General features: G+C 38.8%; 1 protein-coding gene across 12 annotated transcripts in view; it reads left to right on the forward strand.

Moving 5' to 3' along the window:
- col13a1 (collagen, type XIII, alpha 1) overlaps positions 1–24,074 on the forward strand; it is a 133,986-nt gene that overhangs the window by 107,272 nt on the left and 2,640 nt on the right. For 3 of the 12 annotated variants that reach the window (XM_079843301.1, XM_079843299.1, XM_079843300.1), the window contains 9 exons: positions 405–449; positions 575–625; positions 791–817; positions 1,566–1,652; positions 5,693–5,746; positions 7,545–7,598; positions 7,718–7,753; positions 13,351–13,437; positions 19,238–19,276. In XM_079843301.1, coding sequence (XP_079699427.1) covers positions 405–449; positions 575–625; positions 791–817; positions 1,566–1,652; positions 5,693–5,746; positions 7,545–7,598; positions 7,718–7,753; positions 13,351–13,437; positions 19,238–19,276 — 480 coding nt within the window. Of the gene's footprint in view, positions 1–178; positions 251–404; positions 450–574; positions 626–790; positions 818–1,565; positions 1,653–4,656; positions 4,693–5,692; positions 5,747–7,544; positions 7,599–7,717; positions 7,754–13,350; positions 13,438–13,916; positions 13,995–19,237; positions 19,277–19,523; positions 22,014–24,074 lie in introns of those variants that run through there. The other 9 variants (XM_079843303.1, XM_079843294.1, XM_079843297.1 and 6 more) reach the window with 6 other exon arrangements.

Genomic DNA, 24,074 nt, shown 5'->3' on the forward strand with positions numbered 1-24,074 from the left:
GTGAGTGGGCAGCATTGCATTCTGAAAAGCCTACAATTTACTAATCATTTGTCCTATATGTTGGATACTATGAGTTCACAGGTCTCTTGGTTGTGGACTTTGATTTTAGTGATGTCCCCCCAAATTGACTTTTCTGCTAATATGTATTACTATTTCACATTCTTTCCTCATTCTGTAGGGTTTAGATGGCCCTACTGGAGAAAAGGGGGTTTCAGGGCCCCCTGGCCATATTGGATTGCCAGGCCCAATGGTATGCAATGGTGCCCCTCAAGCAAATGTCATTGTTGAAAAGACATCACATGACTTTGGGGTGCTGTGTATTTCATCATGCCAGTTTTAATTCTGTTGAGTGAATGGTAAAGTTGAGTATTCCTTCTCCTTTTGCTTTTTCGTAATGTCTTCAGGGCCAGAAAGGTGAACTTGGAGAGAAAGGAGATAAAGCTGAGCTGGTAGGTTCCACATTTTTTTAGGTTTTAATGGGGTTTCAATAGATATTAGCCTATGGGTTTCCTAAGTTGGGAAATATTTTGAATTAAATATTATAAGGGTGACTCCCCTATCTGTGTTCTTTCAGGTCTATGGGCCTGCTGGGCCTCCAGGACCTGCAGGGCCAGTTGGGCCAATGGTGAGGGCATTGTCTACTCCATAAAAGTGTATGATAACAGCAGGCATATTACAGGCGTATATGTGGGCCTAAGGAGCATTAGTGCATTTTTTTCCATTTGATGGTGCATTTATAAACTTAAAATGTTTGCTTTTTGATGCCGATTTCTCATTTTGTGCTTATCAGGGATCTTCAGGTTTATCAGGACCAAAGGCAAGTATCCCGGCCTAAGTCCCTTTTATATTCCAGTTTAACTAATTTAAAGGGATAGTTCACCCAAAAAATGTCTTCTGCTGAACTCAAAAGAAGATCGATGGGCCCCATTGAATTTCCCCCCATATTCTGAAAGTCAGTGGGGCCCTTAAACTGCTTGGTTACCAACTTTCTTCAAAATATCTTCTTGTGTGTTCAGTAGACGAAAGAAAGTCATCAAGCGTATAGCATCAGTTCTGGCAGATCACGTTAGTCAAGCTCACATCAGTTGACTGTCAGCTGATCACGTCTACCTATAGGAATACAACGTCTATACTATTAGCAGCTATCGCGTTTCTCCAGCGCTCATTTACCCTCCTCCATCCCCAGCTCCTCCTCTTGTCCAGTCAGGATTTGGTATTCTGATTCCCCTCGAATCAGACTAAATTCCCTAATTATGTTGTACATTTAATGACATCTGCAAATACATAATGTTGGTTCTGTTGTGCTAGGTTGCATGGATGCGCAGGGAGTTCTTGCCCATAACAGAACCATACCGCTAATCCAAACTGTATGCTAATAGTCAATCAATCATCTCTGACGATAGTGGTCCTGAAAGAAATACTGGTTTGGGACAACTTAGGGCGAGTAAATGATGGCAGAATTAAACATTTTGGGTGAACTATCCCTTTAACTTAAATCAAACTGTTATGGTACCCTGCCATATGCTAAACAAGACATTTAATCTCATATGTTGTTTATGGGTCAGGGAGAGCCAGGAATAGGCTTGAGAGGAGAGAAGGGATCACCTGGACAGAAAGGAGACAAAGGAGACAGGGGCCACCTTGGACTCCCTGTAAGTGCATTTCTGATTACTATAATCTAGTGTTTAATGCTTGATAAACATGCATTGCAATTACAGTCAGAACAATGTAAGATAAAATATCTGTCCAATTCATCAAATCAGTCCTTATGATGAATGATATGTACTTCATATCAGTGATACCAGTGAGTAATTAATTTGATAATATTCATACAATCTTGTCAGCTGAACCAAGATATTTTTGTCTTTCTTGAGTGCAGCGTTAGTGGAAAAGCATGTTTTGTGTAAGGTTTGTGCTTTAGCCCCCTTAATGCAAATATCATTGTGCTGCTATTTCATGTGTCTTTGTAACTAGACGTCACATTGCATGAATCAGTGGATGTACACATTTAGCAATCATATATACAAGTGCCATCATGTAATCATCTTGTCACATTGTTTTATACACATTTTGATAGATTACCAACAAATTCCTGATGGTTTCATATTACTTGTAACTGACTGACGTCCATGTTATTATTTCAAAATACTGTATGTGGTTGTTTATAAAATGTTTCCTCTATGTTCTGTTAAATAGCATGCTTTAGGTTTTGTTACTGTGAATTTCAGGGGTCTTTTCCTGACTTCTGGTGTATAGCTATGGTGTCGAAGTCATTGATAAACTTGTTCTAGTCACATCATCAATGGCACAGTAACTCCTTTTAAGAAAAAATATGAAAAAGTGTAGAAAAGTTCAAGCAATCCTTTAGAATGCACTGCAAAAATGCACTGCAACTGGTTTTAATCTGAAAAAATAAAAAAAAATTACCAATGTGGTAAGAAAATGTACAATTACAGCATTATTAGAGCAAGTACATTTTTACTTGAAAACATATAGCTAAAGTAAAATGCTGCTTAAGAATATATATAAAAAAACAGTGTGATCTTCTGTTCCATAACCTAGTGAGCTGCCTACCTAGACATCATCTTATTTGATTGTTTTGTTAGCTTAGCAACATGCTATCATCAAACTTAACTTATAAAGATATATACTCACCTAAAGGATTATTAGGAACACTTGTTAAATTTCTCATTAATGCAATTATCTAATCAACCAATCACATGGCAGTTGCTTCAATGCATTTAGGGGTGTGGTCCTGGTCAAGACAATCTCCTGAACTCCAAACTGAATGTCAGAATGGGAAAGAAAGGTGATTTAAGCAATTTTGAGCGTGGCATGGTTGTTGGTGCCAGACGGGCCGGTCTGAGTATTTCACAATCTGCTCAGTTACTGGGATTTTCACGCACAACCATTTCTAGGTTTTACAAAGAATGGTGTGAAAAGGGAAAAACATCCAGTATGCGGCAGTCCTGTGGGCGAAAATGCCTTGTTGATGCTAGAGGTCAGAGGAGAATGGGCCGACTGATTCAAGCTAATAGAAGAGCAACTTTGACTGAAATAACCACTCGTTACAACCGAGGTATGCAGCAAAGCATTTGTGAAGCCACAACACACACAACCTTGAGGCGGATGGGCTACAACAGCAGAAGATCCCACCGGGTACCACTCATCTCCACTACAAATAGGAAAAAGAGGCTACAATTTGCACAAGCTCACCAAAATTGGACAGTTGAAGACTGGAAAAATGTTGCCTGGTCTGATGAGTCTTGATTTATGTTGAGACATTCAGATGGTAGAGTCAGAATTTGGCGTAAACAGAATGAGAACATGGATCCATCATGCCTGGTTACCACTGTGCAGGCTGGTGGTGGTGGTGTAATGGTGTGGAGGATGTTTTCTTTGCACACTTTAGGCCCCTTAGTGCCAATTGGGCATCGTTTAAAAGCCACGGCCTACCTGAGCATTGTTTCTGACCATGTCCATCCCTTTATGACCACCATGTACCCATCCTCTGATGGCTACTTCCAGCAGGATAATGCACCATGTCACAAAGCTCGAATCATTTCAAATTGGTTTCTTGAACATGACAATGAGTTCACTGTACTAAAATGGCCCCCACAGTCACCAGATCTCAACCCAATAGAGCATCTTTGGGATGTGGTGGAACGGGAGCTTCGTGCCCTGGATGTGCATCCCACAAATCTCCATCAACTGCAAGATGCTATTCTATCAATATGGGCCAACATTTCTAAAAAATGCTTTCAGCACCTTGTTGAATCAATGCCACGTAGAATTAAGGCAGTTCTGAAGGCGAAATGGGGTCAAATACAGTATTAGTATGGTGTTCCTAATAATCCTTTAGGTGAGTGTAGTTCTAAAAATCATTCTAAATAGCAGAGTCCATACCACAATTTTAACTATAACAGTACAGAGAAAAGATACTGTTGAAATCTATTTCAGAACAATGACGAACATTGACAACCAATCAGAATCCACCCTGCTTTAAAGAGCTCAAGTATTTAAAACGGCATACGACAAAACTACAGCTCTCCGCTTAGAATAAACAGAACAATATTGTCCGCTATCGTTATAGATATCTTTATAGTTATCGTTCTTTGTGTGAACAAGCCTCTAGCATCAAGTCAACTCTCCTATGCGTTTCTCGTGTGGAACGCTCTTTGTGTTGCTTGTAAATGTGCCGCCTATGTATAGTGTTCCAATTCAGTCACTTATGAGGTTGCGTTTCAGTTCGCATATCACCTTAGAAGGCCACAGACGGCAGTGCGGCTTACTAGGTTTTGGAATCGAACAACTATTTACAAGTGTTATTTTTAGTTTTTGCATCTCTTTTGGAATTTAAAACCCACCTGTTGATATTTTATCACCATCCATAGAGCTAAAATGAATTATTGAAAACAGCATGCCGTAAGTTATGTTCATTAGCAGTCACACTGTAAGAAACTAAAGTTGAAAGGAGTTACTGCCCGTCTCTCACATGTCATCTTCAAAACCCCTCCATCAAAACTAGTGTTGTTTTTATGTGGCACACAAGTCACTGCTTCACTCACCCACCCTCTCCTCCCCCCACACCTCTCCCCTCCCTCTCCACCACCTCCATCTCTCCTCTCGCTCTGTAACTCTTTACACACTGTCCAGGGGGCTCATGGTTTAGACGGCAGGCCTGGTCCAGTGGTGAGTGGCGCAAGACCCGTTCCCATCATCCACCCCTCTATTTCCATCCATCCCTCTCTCTCTTTTCCCCCTCCGCAGTCTGCCTGCTTCTCTCTCTCTCTCTGTCTGTCTGTCTGCCTCTGCTTGCGCTGTTGCTTGCTTGTCTTCTGTGCCTTTTCTGTGTTGTCTAATGGTCAAGGCCTTGTTTAGATCTCTATTGAGGTTGCATCGGCATGAGTATGACTTTGATTTGACTTTGTCCCTAAGCCTGTTTGGCTGTTGCCTCTTGCTGTTTCCAGAGGTACCGCGCTCGGTTTATTTCTCAACCTGTCAACACGCGAGCGAGTGAAAGGGGAGCATGGCCAAACACTTGTAAACATTTTGCTCGCTCTCGCTCTCTGAAACGCACTTTCTCTTCCTTTGAAAAGTACGTACTTAGCGCTCTACCAGTGAATAATCCCTTCGCATTTCATGCCGTCGCAGCCCTCTTTGTCTTTATATATATATATATACATTTGAACGTGGCTGACCTCTGTTGACCTTTCAACGGCTTAATTCCCTCCAAGCTTCAGAGCTTTATTTCATTCCAAGACAAGCTTTGACCTTGTTATGTCATACCAGGAGAGAGCATGATGGGATGCGGCTGCATGAACAATAATTACAGTATGGCATACAACTGTACAAATGGCTGAGACTCCCGAAAAAGCAAGATGTCTAACAGCCCTTCTCTTGAATCCTCTCCAAGTCCTGAGAGGAAAATGGAAGATGGATTCGCTGTTATATTTACATGTGTGTCTGTTTATTTCCCCTTAGATCAACAAACTTTGGAGTTTTATCGAGTTCCTAAACAGATTGTACCTCAGATGGCTGTTTTCAAACATACATACTTTTATTCAACTCTGAAAAGTTTGTTGATCTATTGGTGCTCAACACTGACTAGTTTCTCTCCCTTTCTGACCTCGTCATCCCCAACTGTCCCCCCACTTTTGAAGCTCACGCATGTCACTTTCTTTGTTCAAAGGGTCTGATAGGACCAGCAGGAGTGTCTGGGCCTGCAGGACCAAAAGGAGAAATGGTTAGTGCTGTTTTTGGTTGTTTATCAAATCTGTGAGGCTGCAGAAATGGATGTTCCTACAATGTAAAAAAATATTGTTTAACTTAAAAAAGTAAGTTACATGGTTGCCTTAAAATTTTGAGTTAATTGAAATAAAAAAATGTAGTTAATACAATGAAGGAGATTGGGTTAATCAACAGTAACTAAAAATATGAAGTTATCTGAACCACATTATCTAAAGTTGATTTGACAAAAGAAAAAAGTTTATCAAATCATGAAAAAAAATGTACTGTGTAGTAATAGTTCATATTATTCAAAATTATACAAAACGTGCGATGATGTGATGAGTGTGAAAGCTCATGACAATGAATTGACCAAGCTAAATATTTTTGAAAGTACATCACAATTAATTGAATTATTACTTAGGTGATAAATAGCTCATGATCAGTTGTTGAATTCTTAAAATTCTTAAAAGGATAGTTCACCCAAAATCCCCCCATGATTTACTCACCCTCAAGCCATCCTAGGTGTATATGACATTCTTCTTTCAGACGAATACAATCGGCGTTATCTTAAAAAATGTCCTGGCTCTTCCAAGCTTTATAATGGCAGGCAGCCCGAAATTTGAATAATTGAATAATGGATAGTAAAATATCTAGCCTCCGCCAGACCGCCTTCCATATTCAACCTACGACAAACGCTTACACCGCGTCCTAACTACACGCGATGTGACGTGGCGACACGCGATAAAAGGTATCTTTTCCATGTTAACTACAGTTTTTGTCCTAACCAGCCGAGACAGTGACACGCGATGATTCTATTTTAGAAGCAGTTTCTATTTCTGCGACGTCGCGGCTGGAACAACAAGACAAAACATGATCTCCGGTAGTGTTTATGTGCTTTATTTAATGTTAAAAGCGTGTAATATGACATTGAATATCATTTAGTGCTCCCAGCTTTACATAGTCGTACTAAAAGCAACAATGGATAATTCACCTCAGATCTTGAAATTAAACAAATGGTAACAAGAACGTTCAAACTGTGAACAAACAAGTATATTCTATGAAAGAGATCGTTTTAGTAACTCGGTATGTATTTTAGTAATGATTAAATGGTGTGATATTTTTGTATGTGATTATGCACTCATCCATTTCCTTGCGAGTGCCGTCAAGATTAATCTCTGGTGCGGTACACTTGCCGCGAGAGCCCGCCCACACGCTGTTCTGATTGGCTGTGGTTTTTTATGGCGTCGCGTCTGGTGTGGACAGACAAGTTGCTTGTCGCTGGAATCTTAACGCGTTGTGTGTAGTTAGGACACGGTGTTAGGCTACGTCCTAGTCATACATTGCGCCAGGTATGCTTTTTTCGTGAGTTGAATACGGAAGGCGGTCTGGCGGTAGCTAGATATTTTACTTTATAAAGTTAATTATGGATATTTTTCTTATAAAAACGCATCACTTCGCTTCAGAAGGCCTTTATTAATCCCCCGGAGCCGTGTGGATTACTTTTATAATGGATGGATGCACTTTTTTGGGCTTCAAATTTTGGGTTGCCATTATAATGCTTTGCCTGGAAGAAGAATGGCATATACACCTAGGATGGCTTGAGGGTGAGTAAATCATGGGGTAATTTTAATATTTGGGTGAACTATCCCTTTAATGCACACACAAGATGGTAATGCATGAGTTTGCTCTGCTAGTGTTGTCAATAATTCAACAGCCACTTGTCAACAATCAAAAACATTCACTGATTGTATATAAGGTATAAAGTCCAGTGTATTACAGTTAAAAACAACATCTATGTATTTTTTACTGTACAGGGGGAAAAGGGCGATATGGGAGTAGCAGGACCAATCGGGCCTCAAGGCATCCCAGTAAGTGCTGTACCAGAGCACAATTTAACATTTCACATACTGTAACATTTCCAAACCATGTACAAGTGCATTCAAATGAAAAATAGACCATCATTAATGTCTCTCCCCCATTCATTCAGGGTTTAGTAGGACCACCGGGATTAAAAGGAAACCGGGTAAGATTATAAATGCGTTCTTGATTGTAGTTTGTTTGCAGAATATGTTATTGTGACTTCAAAGAACAATAACATGAGTCCACTTTCTTAAAGGTCCCATGGCATGGCATTTTTCTATTATTTTATAGTGTTTCCTGAGGTGTACTTATATTATTAGTATGATTTTTACATCATAAAATGTCATAATTTAGAAATAAAAGGCATTTTTTCTATACTGCTGTTTGCCCTGTGGCTGAATGCCCTGCTTCAAGAGGCGTGTCTGCTGTGAGACTTCAGTAAAAACGCCCACTGTTGTGATTGGCTGACATCTTTGCATTTTAAATGAGCGGAGGGGGCGTGGTTTAACGAGGCACGAGCAGGCACGAGTCTGCCAGAGAGACGGATGGACCTGTGTTCACTTCTCATCAGTTCTCTCAGCATGTCTCAGTTCAGGGTGAACTGTTGTAGTTACTAGCATATACTTCAGGTTATTAGTTTATTTCTAGTCGGAGGGACTGTCACTCATGTCAGAAAGTTAGTAACTTTAGTAAATTATGGATCAGCGCTGACTCGAGACGCGAACCGTTCAGAACGATTCAGTCCGATTTGGTGAACTGGTTCGGTTCACTAAAAAGAACCGATTCAAAAGAATGATTCGTTCGCGAACCGGACATCACGGAGACGAAGCGATTGCTAACAAAGTTATTTATAGTAACTACTGAGTTATGAGAGCGCTGTCAGTCAGCGCGAGTTTATTGTGTTTGTATCTGAGAGTTCTGAATAAACACGAGTCCCAGTCACACCGAGTCCTCTTCATCATTATTCTACCAACTTTGTAACACATGCAATGTACCATTACAGCGAGATGAACGAGTTAGTAAGTGTTGAATATAGCATTATTTCTAGATATGTTCCAATCATATGAATAGCGTCATTGACGCGCATTGAGTAACTTACACAGCGCAAACAAAGACACAACAGCTGTAATCGAATGTAATCCAGTTTATTGTGGGGAAAGCTGGCTAGCCTAGCCCAGATACCCTCACGCTTACCCTCCTTCTGCTTAATCTCACGCCGCGTTTGGTGCCTCCGCTGTGGGCCAGATGCAGTACTGGGGGTCGGGGATGTTGGAGGCCGAGCTTCGGCGTGTGTGAAGTTTATCTCTAAAGATGTGACTGCTGATGTTAAACAGAAAAGACTGTATGCACATTTTAGAACAGATAGACGCGACGAGGACGTACAAAACCACTGACTCTCAAGATAGAAAACACGAAAACACCGTTCTGTCGGGAGAGAGAGAAGCCGCTGCGTGTCCACAAATAATAAATAATTAGCTACACATCAGAAATCACTGATCACAGATCAGAAGGAACTGAAGAAAGACTTCTGTTTTCATTTGTACATCCAAACACTGAGAAACTGCCAGTTCACTCGTTCACAAGTAACGTTAATGATCTCGAGTGTTTGCATGGGCGTGCCAGATTCTCTGGGCGGGGGAAAGGGAGGAAACCGTTCCTGCTTGGACGTCAAACCAGGAGCCTTCAGGATTGGCTAGTCGGGCCTGTCATTTTCTCAAAGGCAGAGAGAGACAGCCAGAACTCGGTTTTACCCCGATCAACATTTCTATCCACTTGGGGACAATATTCAGGCTAGGGGAACTCATATTAATGTTGAAATACCTCATAAAATGAAAATTTCATGCCATGGGACCTTTAAAATAAAGGGATGGATGATATTTCTAAACCAGCATGAATCTGCCAAACTTTTAAGCATTAGCTACTGTTCATTATTAAATAACGGTGGTCATCATCAATTATTATGCAGTATTTAGCCGGGCTCAGACTACTGGAGGTTTAGGCTGATTTTCCCCTCCCGACAATCTGAGAATAAATCTTGTCCAGGACTTGGTCAGTTTCTATGTTCGGCTTATCAGATAATGTGAGGCGTTTACAAATCTTAAACCTCTTGATCAGGACCACCCCGATAATATCCAACATGTTTAGGATTTTAAATCGGGATGATTCTGAGTATGTCAGTACTTTCACAATAGCCAATGAGAAACCAGTTTACAAAGAGACAAAGGTGAATGAGAGAAGTTTTGAAATGACGACCGTGAAACAAGTTGCTGTGGGCTCCGTTGGACAGCTGAGATAGAGGAATGGCTTAGGGGAAGTGTGGCAACAACACGACTGCCTGTATAATATGTCTTCGAAAATGTACTACAACCATATGGACAAAGGGAAGAGCTCTGTTTTGAACGTACCCGGCGAGTGTAGAAAGCTGCTAGCTGCTGACAGTGTTGCCAAGCAATGGTAAGCATTTGAGCTCTTGAGGCTAATGTTAGCTAGCATAGGCTACTACTGTCAACAATAAATAAAATTGGCAGTTATATCTCACCTTGTAGTGTGTGCATATTTGAGAGAGAAGACATCTGTAAAGATTCTGCTTATGTGCGAGATGCAGCAAGATTTTATAATCGGTTAGGATTTTAAAAATCTTGTAGTCTGAGCCCGGCTTGATTGTTAATTGTTATGTTTTTTTTTTTTTAAAGACACAAGCAGAAGCATGCTGGGTGTAAGAAATTCGAATGGCTACTGCTCACTGCTAGAAAATATGTGTATATTATATACAGTGGGGTCTAAAAGTCTGTGAAAATAAGAAATTGAAAATCTAAAATGAATAAACCTGTAAATAATCAAAGTTTTAGGATTTTGACAAATTTAAAACGGAAACATTATGACATAATGAGGAAAATTGTACGTTTCTGCACACTTTTTCAGTCATTTTCGATCAGATGTTCTTGCTTCCTTTGTATCAAGATGCTCTGTGGATCATTATCAAATAAATTCAACGTAGTCAAATTGATACATTAATTATTTAATTTCTATTTGCGTTCAAAAAAATGCTAAATAGTCTTTTGGATGCCGCTGTATATGTTCATTGATCATGATAGAATTGTTTAAACATATATTCTTATTCCAGAACAGTATATTATATAAATATATTTGCAATTATATTTATTTATTTGTTGAGTATATTTAAAAAAAAAATTTGCATGATTAACGCAGAAACTGACCTATGATATAAACTGCTAAATTTTAAATGTTCTGAGTTATTATTATAAAAAGAAGTACATGTGAATTGACCATTGCTTTTCTGTGCTTTTCCTATGCTTTCATCCTCCTAGACGGTATGCCTGTCTCCTATTAACACTAATTTCCTCAGTTAATGACTGAATGTTTCCCACCTTGAAAGTCAGGACATGTCAGTGCTCCTCCCAACATCCTCCACTGGTGAATTGAACGTTTTTGGGATAAATCTGTCACTATGCTGATGCTCAGCTCAGTGGAAGGTGCTGTGGAGGACCCTTGGACACGGTGCTGTTTATATTCTTGTCCTTTCCTTGTCTTCCTCTCTTTTTTCCACAGGTCTTCCTATCCCCTTTTCCTCCCCCTGCATCCTTGCCTGTGTCCGTGGCTCTTTTTGCCGAGTCGGGCCGGGTCGTCCTCTCTGTCCCCCTCTCACTCCCTGGCCTCCTCCTGCTCCTCCTGCATCCTAATGTTGTAGCCTGGGTTAATACTCCTCCTCTTCCTCACCTCCTACTTTTGTTCATATCCTTGACTTACCTTCCTACCAACCTGCATTCATTATCTCCCAATTATGCTAATGCACAGAGCTCTTATTGTTCCACGAAAGCCACATCTGGATCTATTTTGAATAGGCACATAACCAAGCAATATGGGACATGGCATTATGTCAGTGTGGAGCTCATTCTGACATCCTGATGAGAGTATTTAGGACTCCTGATGTGAGCCAAAAGTTCAGAAACAGTCTTAAGGAATCAGTATTCGTCAAGCAGGATTAGAAAATGAGCTCCATGTTGATTCATAATTCCACTTTGATTTTTTTTCCCTTCCTCCATTAAGTGTTAGAATAACAGTCATGATGAGGGCTATTCTGAATGTTAGAACTCTGTATTAGAGACATTTATATAGCTTAAATGTAATCGTTTCCTTGAAAGAACCCTTCAACGTTGCGTGCATACTTGAAGATAAATCACGAAATACTAAAAAGCAAAGCTGGTCTTAATTAGTAATATAGAATAGAGATGTTGATTAAATAGTTTTAGTGCCTCTACAGCTTTTTATACATGAGGCTTTGTAATTTCATTTCATTGTTCTATAGAATCAATCACAGATTGTCTACTTATTACAGCCAAAATGTCCTGCCAAGATCAGGGAATAAAAATATATTCCGTTCGAAGGTTTAGATGTAGGGATCAAAAATAACACATGTTCAGTAATGATCATAACCCTTTACCTTTATTCAGCAAGGACACATTAAATTGATCAAAAGTACCAGTAAAGAAACATTTATAGTGATACAAAAGTTATAAATTCTGTTCTTTTTCACAGTTTCCACAAAAATATTAAGCAACACAACTGCTTTTAACATTGATAATAATAAGAAATGTTTCTTGAGCACCAAACCAGCATATTAGAATGATTTCTGAAGGATCGTGTGACACTGAAGACTGGAGTAATGATGCTGAAAATTCAGCTTTGCCTTCACAGGATTGAATTACATTTCAAAGTGCAGTATATTAATAAAATAGAAAACTGTTATTTTAAAATATAATAATGTTTCACAGTATTACTGTTTTTAATGTATTTTTGATCAAATTAATGCACCTTGGTGAGCGTAAGAGACTTATTTTTAAAACATTAAAACATCTTACTTACCCCAAACTTTTGATCAAAAAACAAAAAACTAATAAAAATTGGCTCCCAAGGGTAGAGGCGGACAGTAGTGAGGTATTTTACTCTGCTTAAATACATTTGTCAAGTGTCTGTATTTTATCAGTGTTTTTCTTTGGAAAACTTTTACTTCACAACATTTCAAAGAACAATTATCATTTATAATGATAAAGATTTATATCATTTAATTATATTTATTCACAAATATAATTTAATACTTACCTTAATTACATTAAAAATGTAGTACTTTCTTACTTTTACTCAAGTAAAAGTAATTCAAAGTTTTACTTGAGTACAAGTAAGAAAGTACTACGTTTTTAGTATTAAAGGTAAAAAAAAACCCTATTATTTATTAAATGTAGTGCAGTAAAAAGTACGACATTATGCGTTGGAATGTAGTGAAGTAAAAGTTTTCCAAAGAAAAACACTGATAACGTACATACTTGAAAAATGTACTTGAGTGGAAAGTAAAAAAACTGAACTGCTGTCCACCTCTGTCCAAGGGCATGACCTTTCCATAAGTCAGACGACTTATTTAACCTTTTTTATTCATTTTTGAACATTTATTAAATAGTTAGTACATGTGCATTCAGTATTTTTTACACAAAGTTAGTAATACTTTTTACAAATATTTTTAAATCCCACACTAACCAAACTGGCTGACCTCCTTTCTCCTTAACCCCTCAACTTACCCTCCTTAAATTATCCCAATACTCATTGTAGCTCAGTTCAAAAGCACATCTAATTTGATCTTATCTATCTTTATCTTATCTTAGTGATTGTGCTTTTCTTACAAGTACTGCTATAGTAGACTAGGAGGACTAAAGTCTGACTTTTTTTCGAATGCACTGTTGTTTGCAGGGGGAGAGGGGCAAGAAAGGCAACAGGGGGGCCAAAGGGGATAAGGGAGACCAAGGAGCCCCGGGATTAGATGCCCCGTGTCCGTTGGTATGTCTTCCGTTCAACGTGCAACACTAAGGCAAAAGGAGACTTCCCGAAAGCCACGGCTCCTTATGTCTTTTTGTAATAAACACTAACAAATGCCCAGAAGAGTTCTGGTCCAAGTCTGTGAATTACAATGTATATACATGTATAGAGACTTTGTGCTCATACATTACATTAGAACTATTGTAGATGTGGATTTGAATTAAAAATGACTAGGCACCAGAACTCTCAATGGGATTTTTGCTTTTCAGGATTCAGACTGACAGGAATTTGGTCCTGCGGAACACAGTAGGATGGAGCCACTAGTTTAATACATTAGTTTAATGAACTATGTGGAGTTTACATCCCTGTTGATGCAGTGAACATATTCCTGTCAGTCTCAGGTCCAGTGTGCTCTGGACCAATCAGACGCTGGAACAGAGCGGCCATTGTGGGGGTGTGGCTGAACGACAGGATGTTTATATGATTGATTTCATGAACAGGGTTTCCGAGGCTTTAAAGGGGAGAAAGGTGAACCGGGGCTGCCAGGCCTGGATGGGCTAGATGCCCCGTGCGCTGTGGTATGCTGCTGTCTATCCCTTTCCTTATCCTGCATGCTCCCTGGCTTCCTGAACCTAATCCTTCAGCATATTCCATTCAGAATGGAGAACAAATAGAGAGTAGAACAGAAAAGGCTTGCATGGTATCTCAGCATTAATATCTTTAAAGGGGTCATGAATTGAGAAATAACATTTTCCATGATCTTTTGACATATAAGAGGTCATTGTACTATAAAAGTATCCTTAGTTTTATCCTTTCAGACTTTGTCTCAGTATGCAGTCATAGTGCGATGGAAGACTACTTTTACGCCAAAGCCTCTTTAGCTCTGCCTAGCGATTTGTGCATGTCATGCAGTAGTAAATGCAAGAGAGACGCAAAAATTGACTTACTCAAGTAACAAGACGATAGAATGCCTCTGAGGATTACAAGATGTTTTGCAGTGCCAAGTTGTGGAAAAACAAAGTGATTGCACTGCCATCCTTGTGATCCTATCATTAAAGGGTTAGTTAACCCAAAAATGAAAATTCTGTCATTAATTACTCACCCTCATGTCGCTCCAAACACGAATTAAGATTTTTTTTTGATGAAATCTGAGAGCTTTCTGTCCCTCCATTGACAGCTACGCAACTACCACGTTGAAATTTCAAAAAGTTAAAAAAGAGATCTTAAAACTAATCCATATGAATTGAGTTAAATTTTTTACATACACAATAGTTACATTTTTTTTAAAGACTTGATTGTTTTATATGATGAACAGATTGAATGTAGGCTTTTCATATAAACATTGATCAGTGAACATACTGTAAACAGAAGAAACCTGCACGAGAATAAACCTCATTGTTTTTTGCAGAAGCTCAAACGTGCTGCGTAACACAAGAATGAACCTCATTGGTTCTTGAGGAAGATCAAACATGCTGCGAAACGCGAGAATGAACCTCATTGGTTCTTGAGGAAGCTCAAATGTGCTGCGTAACACGAGAATGAACCTCATTGGTTCTTGATGAAGCTCAAACGTGCTGCGTAACACGAGAATGAACCTCATTGGTTCTTGAGGAAGCTCAAACGTGCTGCGTAACACGAGAATGAACCTCATTGGTTCTTGAGGAAGCTCAAACGTGCTGCGTAACACGAGAATGAACCTCATTGGTTCTTGAGGAAGCTCAAACGTGCTGCGTAACACGAGAATGAACCTCATTGGTTCTTGAGGAAGCTCAAACGTGCTGCGTAACACGAGAATGAACCTCATTGGTTCTTGAGGAAGCTCAAACGTGCTGCGTAACACAAGAATGAACCTCATTGGTTCTTGATGAAGCTCAAATGTGCTGCGTAACACAAGAATGAACCTCATTGGTTCTTGAGGAAGATCAAATGTGCTGCGTAACACGAGAATGAACCTCATTGGTTCTTGAGGAAGATCAAACATGCTGCGTAACACGAGAATGAACCTCATTGGTTCTTGAGGAAGCTCAAATGTGCTGTGTAACACGAGAATGAACCTCATTGGTTCTTGAGGAAGCTCAAATGTGCTGCATAGCATGAGAATAAACCTGCACATTTGTGAGTTCACGTCTGAGGCCTAGACGGAAGACAAGCACTTGTTGAATAAAGTCATTATTTTTTTTGCGCACAAAAACTATTCTTGTCACTTCATAAAGTTATTGTAGAACCACTGTAGTGAGATGGACTTTGTAACAATGTCTTTAGTACCTTTTATGGGTCTTGTGGGTGCAAAATACATTCCTGCCAATGGAGGCCTTTCTGAGCCATTGGATTTCAATAAAAATATCTTAATTTGTGTTCCGAAGATGAACAAAAGGTCTTACGGGTGTCGAACGACATGAGGGCAAGTAATTCATGACAGAATTTTCATTTTCGGGTGAACTAACCCTTTAACACGAGATTGAACCTATATTTGGTTCTTGCGGAAGATCAAACATGTTGTGTAACACGAGAATGAACCTCCTTGGTTCTTGCTGAAGATCAAACATGCTGCGTAACACGAGAATGAACCTCAATGGTTCTTGCTGAAGATCAAACGTGCTGCGTTTATTCGATGTAAAAAAATCTTGCCAAGTTCATGACCCCTTTTGATAACCATTTTTAAAATCTGTTTCAGAAAAAAATACATTTATTGTATTAATAAAATAATAAAAATCTAACCGTTTGTTTTTTAACCAATGTTTTTTTTGTGAATTTAACACAAGTTGATTTCCGTAAAATATGTTAAAATATTAGAGACTAATTTATTTAACTAGTTTACTATTTTTTATGTTTAACGAATGCATGCATAAAAATTTAATTTTTACTTCTCTGTGTATCCAATATTCTTACACTAACATGCACATTGACAAAATAACCCTTTTCACCACGTCTGTTTTCATCCAGTGAAATGGAGCACCCTGGATCACCACAAATATCTGCATGAAAGAAAGTAGGGCTGTACGATTAATCGAAAAATAACCGAAACCGACATTCAGAACCTCTAACCGACGTATTTTTCCCATGTCGGTTATTTCGGTTTTCACGTGACTCCGCCCCGTCAGTCACATCAAGTGCAGTTTGCAGGCACACAGAGAGATGCAGGAGCAGTTATCTGTGTTTATAGATGCCCAGAATCACTATAGTAGCTGCATGTTTTACACAGGTTATACAGGTCAGTTAATTGCTGTTTTTATAGCCTACGCGCTGACACGCACACACATACACACACACAGACGGCGCGCGCAAGCCCCGAAGCCAGATCGCTTTCACTTTCGTGCTCATAAAGTTTGTCAAGTAAATGCGTTTAAAGGCTTGCCAGTTTCAACATTTAAAGCGATTGTGCACTATTCAAATACAACAACGGACAATGTATCCGTTCAGGGCTCAGCTTTTTTCTGTGACACAGAGAGCCGAGCCATGTCGCATCTCTGACAATGCGCGCGCCCTGAAGGCAGACCTCTCACCTGCGTCCTCACAAAGCTTGTCGACTCATTTTTATGTGGTTTAAGCCGTGCCATTTTTCGACCATCAGATGTGTATTATGTTGAACTAATGCCTAATATATATTGTGACAAACGAGCACTCAGACAGAATATCGCGCATCACGTGAAGATTGCGCGCAGAGAGTAACGCAGTGTCAACGGCAACGCTGTCCTGTGACTAAAGTAAAGACACTAAAGTAATCTCTTTTAATACCTTAATGAAGTAAGTACAAACCACAGCTTCATAATGAATAGAGACGGTATGAGTAGGCTAATTCACACACACAATCACTCTCTCATTAATGCATTCAAATAAATGTAATGTAGGCCTACTGTGTTAATTTATCTGTATCTGATGTACAACAAGCAGAAATCTGCCCCATAGACAATAACTGCTGAAAGAGAACCGTTTCCTTCAAGTACTTTAAAATCACAAAGAAATGCACTTTCATTAGAGAAAAAAAATGGTAGAAAATATTTACAGTACAAACCTTATCAGTGAATTTACTCAAAAACCTTATGAGGGCAAAAAATGAAGAGAAAAAAAAAAGAGCTAAAATAATCGTTCATTAATCGTAATCGAGGTAAAATGTTCAATTAATCAAGGTTTTTATTTTTGGTCAAATCGTTACAGCCCTAAAAGAAAGTGTTGAGTAGAAATGCATTGTTGCAAAAAGCAGGCATCTTGACTGGTCATTATTTTACCCGATTGAATCATTAAGAATGTTAACACTTTGGTTTGAAACATCCAGGTACATCATCTATGCATGTATAGATACACTATATTGCCTATATATATATTAAAAGTTTTGGGACGCCTGCCTTTACATGCACATGAACTTTGAAGACATCCCATTCTTAATCCGTAGGGTTTAATATGGAGTTGGCCCACCCTTTGCAGCTCTAACAGCTTCAACTCTTCTGGGAAGGCTTTCCACAAGGTTTAGGAGTGTGTTTATGGGAATTTTTGACCATTCTTCTAGAAGTGCATTTGGGAGCTCAAGCACTGATGTTTGAGGAGAAGACCTGGTTCACAGTCTCCGCTCTAATTCATCCCAAAGATGTTCTATCAAGTTGAGGTCAGGACTGTGCAGGCCAGTCAAGTTCCTCCAAACCAAACTCGCTCATCCATGTCTTTATGGACCTTGCTTTGTGCACTGGTGCGCAGTCATGTTGGAACAGGAAGGGGCCGTCCCCAAACTATTCCCACAAAGTTGGGAGCCTGAAATTGTCCAAAATGTCTTGGTATACTGAAGCATTAATAGTTCCTTTCACTGGAACTAAGGGGCTAAGCCCAACCCCTGAAAAACAACCCACACCATAATCCCCCCTCCACCAAACTTTACACTTAGCACAATGCAGTCAGGCAATACCGTTTTCCTGGCAACCGCCAAACCCAGACTCGTCAATCGATTGCCAGACAGAGAAGCGTGATTGCTCACTCCAGAGAACACGTCTCCACAGTCCAGTGCAGCGTGCTTTACACCACTTACACGACGCTTTGCATTGCACTTGGTGATGTAAGGCTTGGATGCAGCTGCTCGGCCATGGAAACCCATTCCATGAAGCTCTCTATACACTGTTTTTGAGCTAATCTGAAGGCCACACAAAGTCTGAGGTCTGTTGCTACTGACTCTGCCGAAAGTTGGCGACTTCTGCGCACTGTGCCCCTCAGCATGCGCTGACCCCGCTCTGTGATTTTACGTGGCCTATCACTTCGTGTATGAGTTGCTGTTGTTCCCAATTGCTTCCACTTTGTTATAATACCACTAACAGTTGACTGTGGAATATTTAGTAGTGAGGAAATTTCATGACTTATTGCACAGGTGGCAACCAATCACGGTACCACGCTTGAGTTCACTGAGCTCCTGAGAGCGACCCATTCTTTCACAAATGTGTGTAGAAGCGTCTGCATGTCTAGGTGCTTGAATTTATACACATTTGGCCATAGAAGTGATTGGAACACCTGAATTCAATGATTTGGAGGGGTGTCCCAATACTTTTGGCAATATAGGGTAGCTATATTATTATTATTATTATATATATTATATATATATATTTATTCTTCTGTTATTGTTTTGAGTGTCGCTTTCTAAGTGTTTATGTTTATGTGAATGGATACCGTCATGATTGATTGATTGATTGATTGATTGATTGATTGCAGAGGGGAAATGTATGTTTCAAAACTGGCTACTGAAATGGTTATGTATACTGTATGTGCACGGACACTGTCATGTTTCATTTCTCAAGAAAATTAAATGATTTTTAATTTTCTTCACCACTCTTCTTCTGTGTTTTAGGGCGATGATGGTCTGCCAGTACCAGGGTGTTGGAATAAAGTGAGTTCTCTTGACTTATCACATTAACATTTTGCATTTGAAATAATTGCGTCCATACCATCCTTACTATGATATAACTCATGAATTCATGATATGGAGGTATAGATTTAAAGTTACTTTATTTACAGTTTTTTATATATACCAGTAATCATAATGTAATACAAATTGGTTTATCAACACTCTATGCCTCCATTTGCAAGATGTGTGCTTGAAAATAACACGTGGTCTTTTGCCTCTTGTCTTGCAGTGACGTTAATTCCTGAATGCCATGTGTGATTGTAAATAGAATATTTATTTTTGTACTTTTTTTTGCCTTTGATATGGATGGAAATAACAGCAAACCATAAAAATACTGGCAGGACTTTTGTACAGATGTTTATTTTTATTACCGGTAATGTTTTTATGTAATGGACTTTATACTGTACCTATGCATTATGTTGAAATTGTTTTGATCGAGGAAGAAATATACTGTGGCAGCATATGCATGATATTTGTGCATTATGTTAACTGATACGTGCCTATTAACTTATTGTATCATGGTGTTTTAATGTGTTGTGTCGGACCACGCTGCACTGATTAGTGGGGCTGGAGTTACAAATTGGCCTTGTGTGTGTAAGAGGAAACCCTTTGCTCTGAGAATGGACATGTTCACACCACACCTAATGATCTTACACTGTAACTGCATATGTTTACTGGAAATTAAAATGACTTATTTCAAAGTCCACTCTACATGCAGTATAATTATCAAGTCGGTTGTTTCATATGAGTTTCAGTGCATAAATTATAAACATTTGCACTGCATGATTTATTTAGCGAGCGTTTCAAACCATATTCACCTGCTATTTGCCAAATATATTATTGCAAAAACTGAATTAGTCAACTGCTTTATGCAAGGAAAACAATGAAATCGTCATGCAGTGCTTTGCCTCCATGGGCTTTATGTAAATACGGCAGAATCTTGCCCTTTCGGCAGTTATTTTCTATTTTTCTAATTCTATTCCTATCTCTGACAATTTAATAATGGAGAGAATTCGATTTACATACAATTTAGTGCTTTTTTATTTATCTCATATATTGCTGCTCACTGTCAAGCACATCTTTGTGTTTGCTAATAAGCATCTACACTACTGTTCAAAAGTTTGGGTTCAGTAAGATATATATATATATATACTGTATATAATTAAAAAGATACTTAAAGGAACATGCCACTATTTTTGAAAATAGGCTCATTTTCCAGCTCCATTCAGCCGATCTCCGGATCTGCCGGTAGAACTTTTAGCATAGCTTAGCATAGATCATTGAACCTGATTAGACCGTTAGCATCTCGCTCAAAAAATGACCAAAGAGTTTCGATATTTAAAACTTGACTATAGTTTCCTTTTTAAAACTTGACTCTTCTGTATTTACATTGTGTACTAAGACCAACGGAAAATCTCTCATTCCCATTTCTCCCATCTCTCATTCGCGTGAAAATAAGCTAACTTCCGTCAACATAACCAACGTGACAACCTGCTTACACAAGGAGCGTGCTGAGGACTATTTTCAGGCCCTGTGTAATATCATTGCGCCGCTACACCCATGGTACGGCACAAAGTTCCTTGATTATTACGCAGGAATGAGAGTATAATTTCTTGCCATATCGGCCTAGAAAATCGTCTTAGTACTCGATGTAACTACAGAAGAGTCAAGTTTTAAATAGGAAAAATATTGAAACTCTTTGGTCATTTTTGAGCGAGATGCTAACGGTCTAATCAGATTCAATGATCTATGCTAAGCTATGCTAAATGTCCTACCGCCAGATCCGGAGATCAGCTGAAGGGGAGTTGGAAAATGAGCCTATTTTCAAAAATGGTGGCGTGTTCCTTTAATTTGAGCAAATGTGACACTAAAGACTTTTACATTATTGCAAAGACAATATATTTCAAATAAATGTTGTTCTTTGAACTTTCTATTCATCAAAGGATTCTGAAAATATATATATATCATAATAGTTTTGAAAACACAATTTCAATACTGATAATAAGAAATGTTTCTTGAGCAGCTTATTAGCATTAAGATTTCTGAAGGATCATGTGACACTGAAGATCTGGAGTAATGATGCTGAAAATTCAGGTTTGCATCACAGAAATAAATTACATTTTAAAATATATGACAACAGAAAACAGATATTTTAAATAGTAAAAAATTTCACTATATTACTATTTTTACTGTATTTTTTATTTAAAAAATTCAGCCACTGTAAGCATAAAAGAAAAGAACATAAAAACAAATCTTACTAACCCTAAACTTTAAAACAGTAGTGTTTGTCCCGTTTTACCTCAACTATCAAGAACAAATGAAGAATAAAAGTTTGTATTATAAACTTGCGATTTGCATTATATTATGTTTATTCCCAAGAAATATCAGGGTCGTAGAGAAAGGCCCTTAGCTAAATGGTTTTGTTTTGTGTTCATTCAGTGTTGAAGTAATTGAATTGTGTAGGATTGCTGCTGCTTACATTGACAAGCTATTCGGATTCCATTTTTCCTGTTAATATCGAGTTAAGCTTGGTTTGTAATCATCAGTGTCTATAAACTCTTTATCCGTCTGTAATACCTCATGCTAACATGTGCCTTAATGCTTTTACTCTGCCAAAGTAGTTTTGAGACATATCAACAATAATGTCAAAGAAGCTATGCTGTCAACATGAGGAATATAAGAAAATAAATGGCTGTAAAAAAGTTCAGCCAAAACGTTTCCTAACACGTCTTATTTATTCATGTTGTCTTCGATTTGATATCCTAAGATTTACTCATCTGTTTGCATAGTGATTGAAAATTAACACCCTCTGGATGTTCCCATGCTTGTTGTTGTGATTTGCATCTTGATGAAAAGTGTGAAAACTGCATCAGTTTCAGGATTCAGTTATTCTCAGTGTTGGGGAAAGTTACTTTTAAAAGTAATGCATTACAATATTGCGCTACTACCTAAAAGAGTAATTAATTGTGTTCTAGTGACTTTTTAGGAAAGTATTATGTTACTTTTGCCTTACATTTTATCTTCTGAGCTGGGCTTTCTTGTTTGTTTTTTAATAATAAAAAAAGTTTTTGGAAAATGTAGAAGCCCTTTCGTACCAAAAGTGAAATGAATAAGCCTCAGGCTGAAGGAAATGCACATTCACACCTGTACAGTAGAGGGTGCAGCTCAAACAAACCTTTCTGCTGCGCTGCCATTCTGGATTGCAGAAGAAAAGAATGCAGGAGAGGAAAGTCCCAAACTGCATCCCAATTCGCCAACTTATACGACGCCCTAAAAGTATGTACTTCTATTGTGAAGAAAAAGTACATACTTTAGAGTGTGTGGTAAAAGAGTAGACAAGCTTTGGGACGCACAATATCACTCATACAATTGCGTCTTTAAAGGCCCCCTGAAATCAAAATTGAAGCTTTTTAGCTTTTAGGATGACTATGTTAGCCTTAAGGTTATGAATGAGATGGTGTGTTCCAAAACAATGACAAAATTCGCATTTAGGAGATCAAAATTTACAGTCTCTCACTTCGGTTAAAATGAATCACAGATTTTGATGACATCATCGCAGACTTCATCTTCTCATCACATCTTCTGTCCAATCAAATGCTCTCTAGAATCTGAAGCATCCTGCCCCCTACATTATAAATAGACGCTGAAGCTGCGTCTGAAATCGGTCACTTGTTCACACATTTACTCATTTCTATTCAGAAATGTAATGCTTTCAGTTGAGGCGAATGGAGTCTGGTTTCACATTAGTTTCACGCGCACCGACACACACACACAACGGTTCTGGTCTGAAGTTAGACGAGAGACACGAGAGTGCGGAGCGGATCATATGTGCGAGTCGGCGCATACAACAAAACATATCGGACCCATTTAAATTCTGCACAAAATGCTGTATTTCAAAGCGATATGGAGGAGATTATTATGAGAAATGGCTAGAGATTAGGAGGAAACTGGCTTTACCAGACAGAAACAGAAAGGCTCCAGTCAAACTGTGATATTAACAAAACGCTATTGGCTGTTTCAAAAAAGGGGAGGGGCTTCTAACAGCTGGAGCCGTTTCAGGGGAAATTACGTCAACACATTGAATAATGCTGCGCGTTTCAAGGCACTTCAGTGGGCCTTTAATGGTTTAATGGCCTCTGTCGCATGTCGCATTAATGGCCGCTCTGTCGCATTAATGGCCTCTGTCGCATCCTGAAATGCATCCCGTCACTGTAAACGGGCCTGTTAATCATCTTGTCACAGTTTAAATCCTCTACATTTTATTTAATTTCTGCCGTATCGGAGAGAAAGGCAGTAGCATGTTGATCTGCAGTCGCGGCTTTCATGCGGAGACTCTCCTCATATTAATGCATAAAGATGCATTTAAAAGTTAATGGCAAAACAGATCTTTATAAAAGTCCACATTGTTATTGCATATATAACACAGATTACATTAAACAATTTTTTTTAGCTGGTTAAACTTTATCACTCCAACCTTTATCTAAACCTCTCACTGTCGGTTGCGCATATCCGCCATGTTTTGTAGTTTTTTTAACACTTTTTACTTGTGTTTGTAGTTCTGAACCGAATCCTCCTCCAAAGCGCAATGGGTTGTGGGCAATATTAGCTGGTATAGTGTGCACGGATGCACACTTCATAAATCTACCGGAAATCGTAGACCATCCGAGGACTTTTGAAATGCTCTTTTCAACATGCAATGCTTTGGGACACACTTCTAATCTCACATATTTAGGATGGATAGTATGAATATTGGGACGCAGGGCAACACTCTGGCTACATC

The sequence above is a fragment of the Gobio gobio genome (genome assembly GCF_949357685.1).
Source record: "Gobio gobio genome assembly, chromosome: 18".
Classification (NCBI taxonomy): domain Eukaryota; kingdom Metazoa; phylum Chordata; class Actinopteri; order Cypriniformes; family Gobionidae; genus Gobio; species Gobio gobio.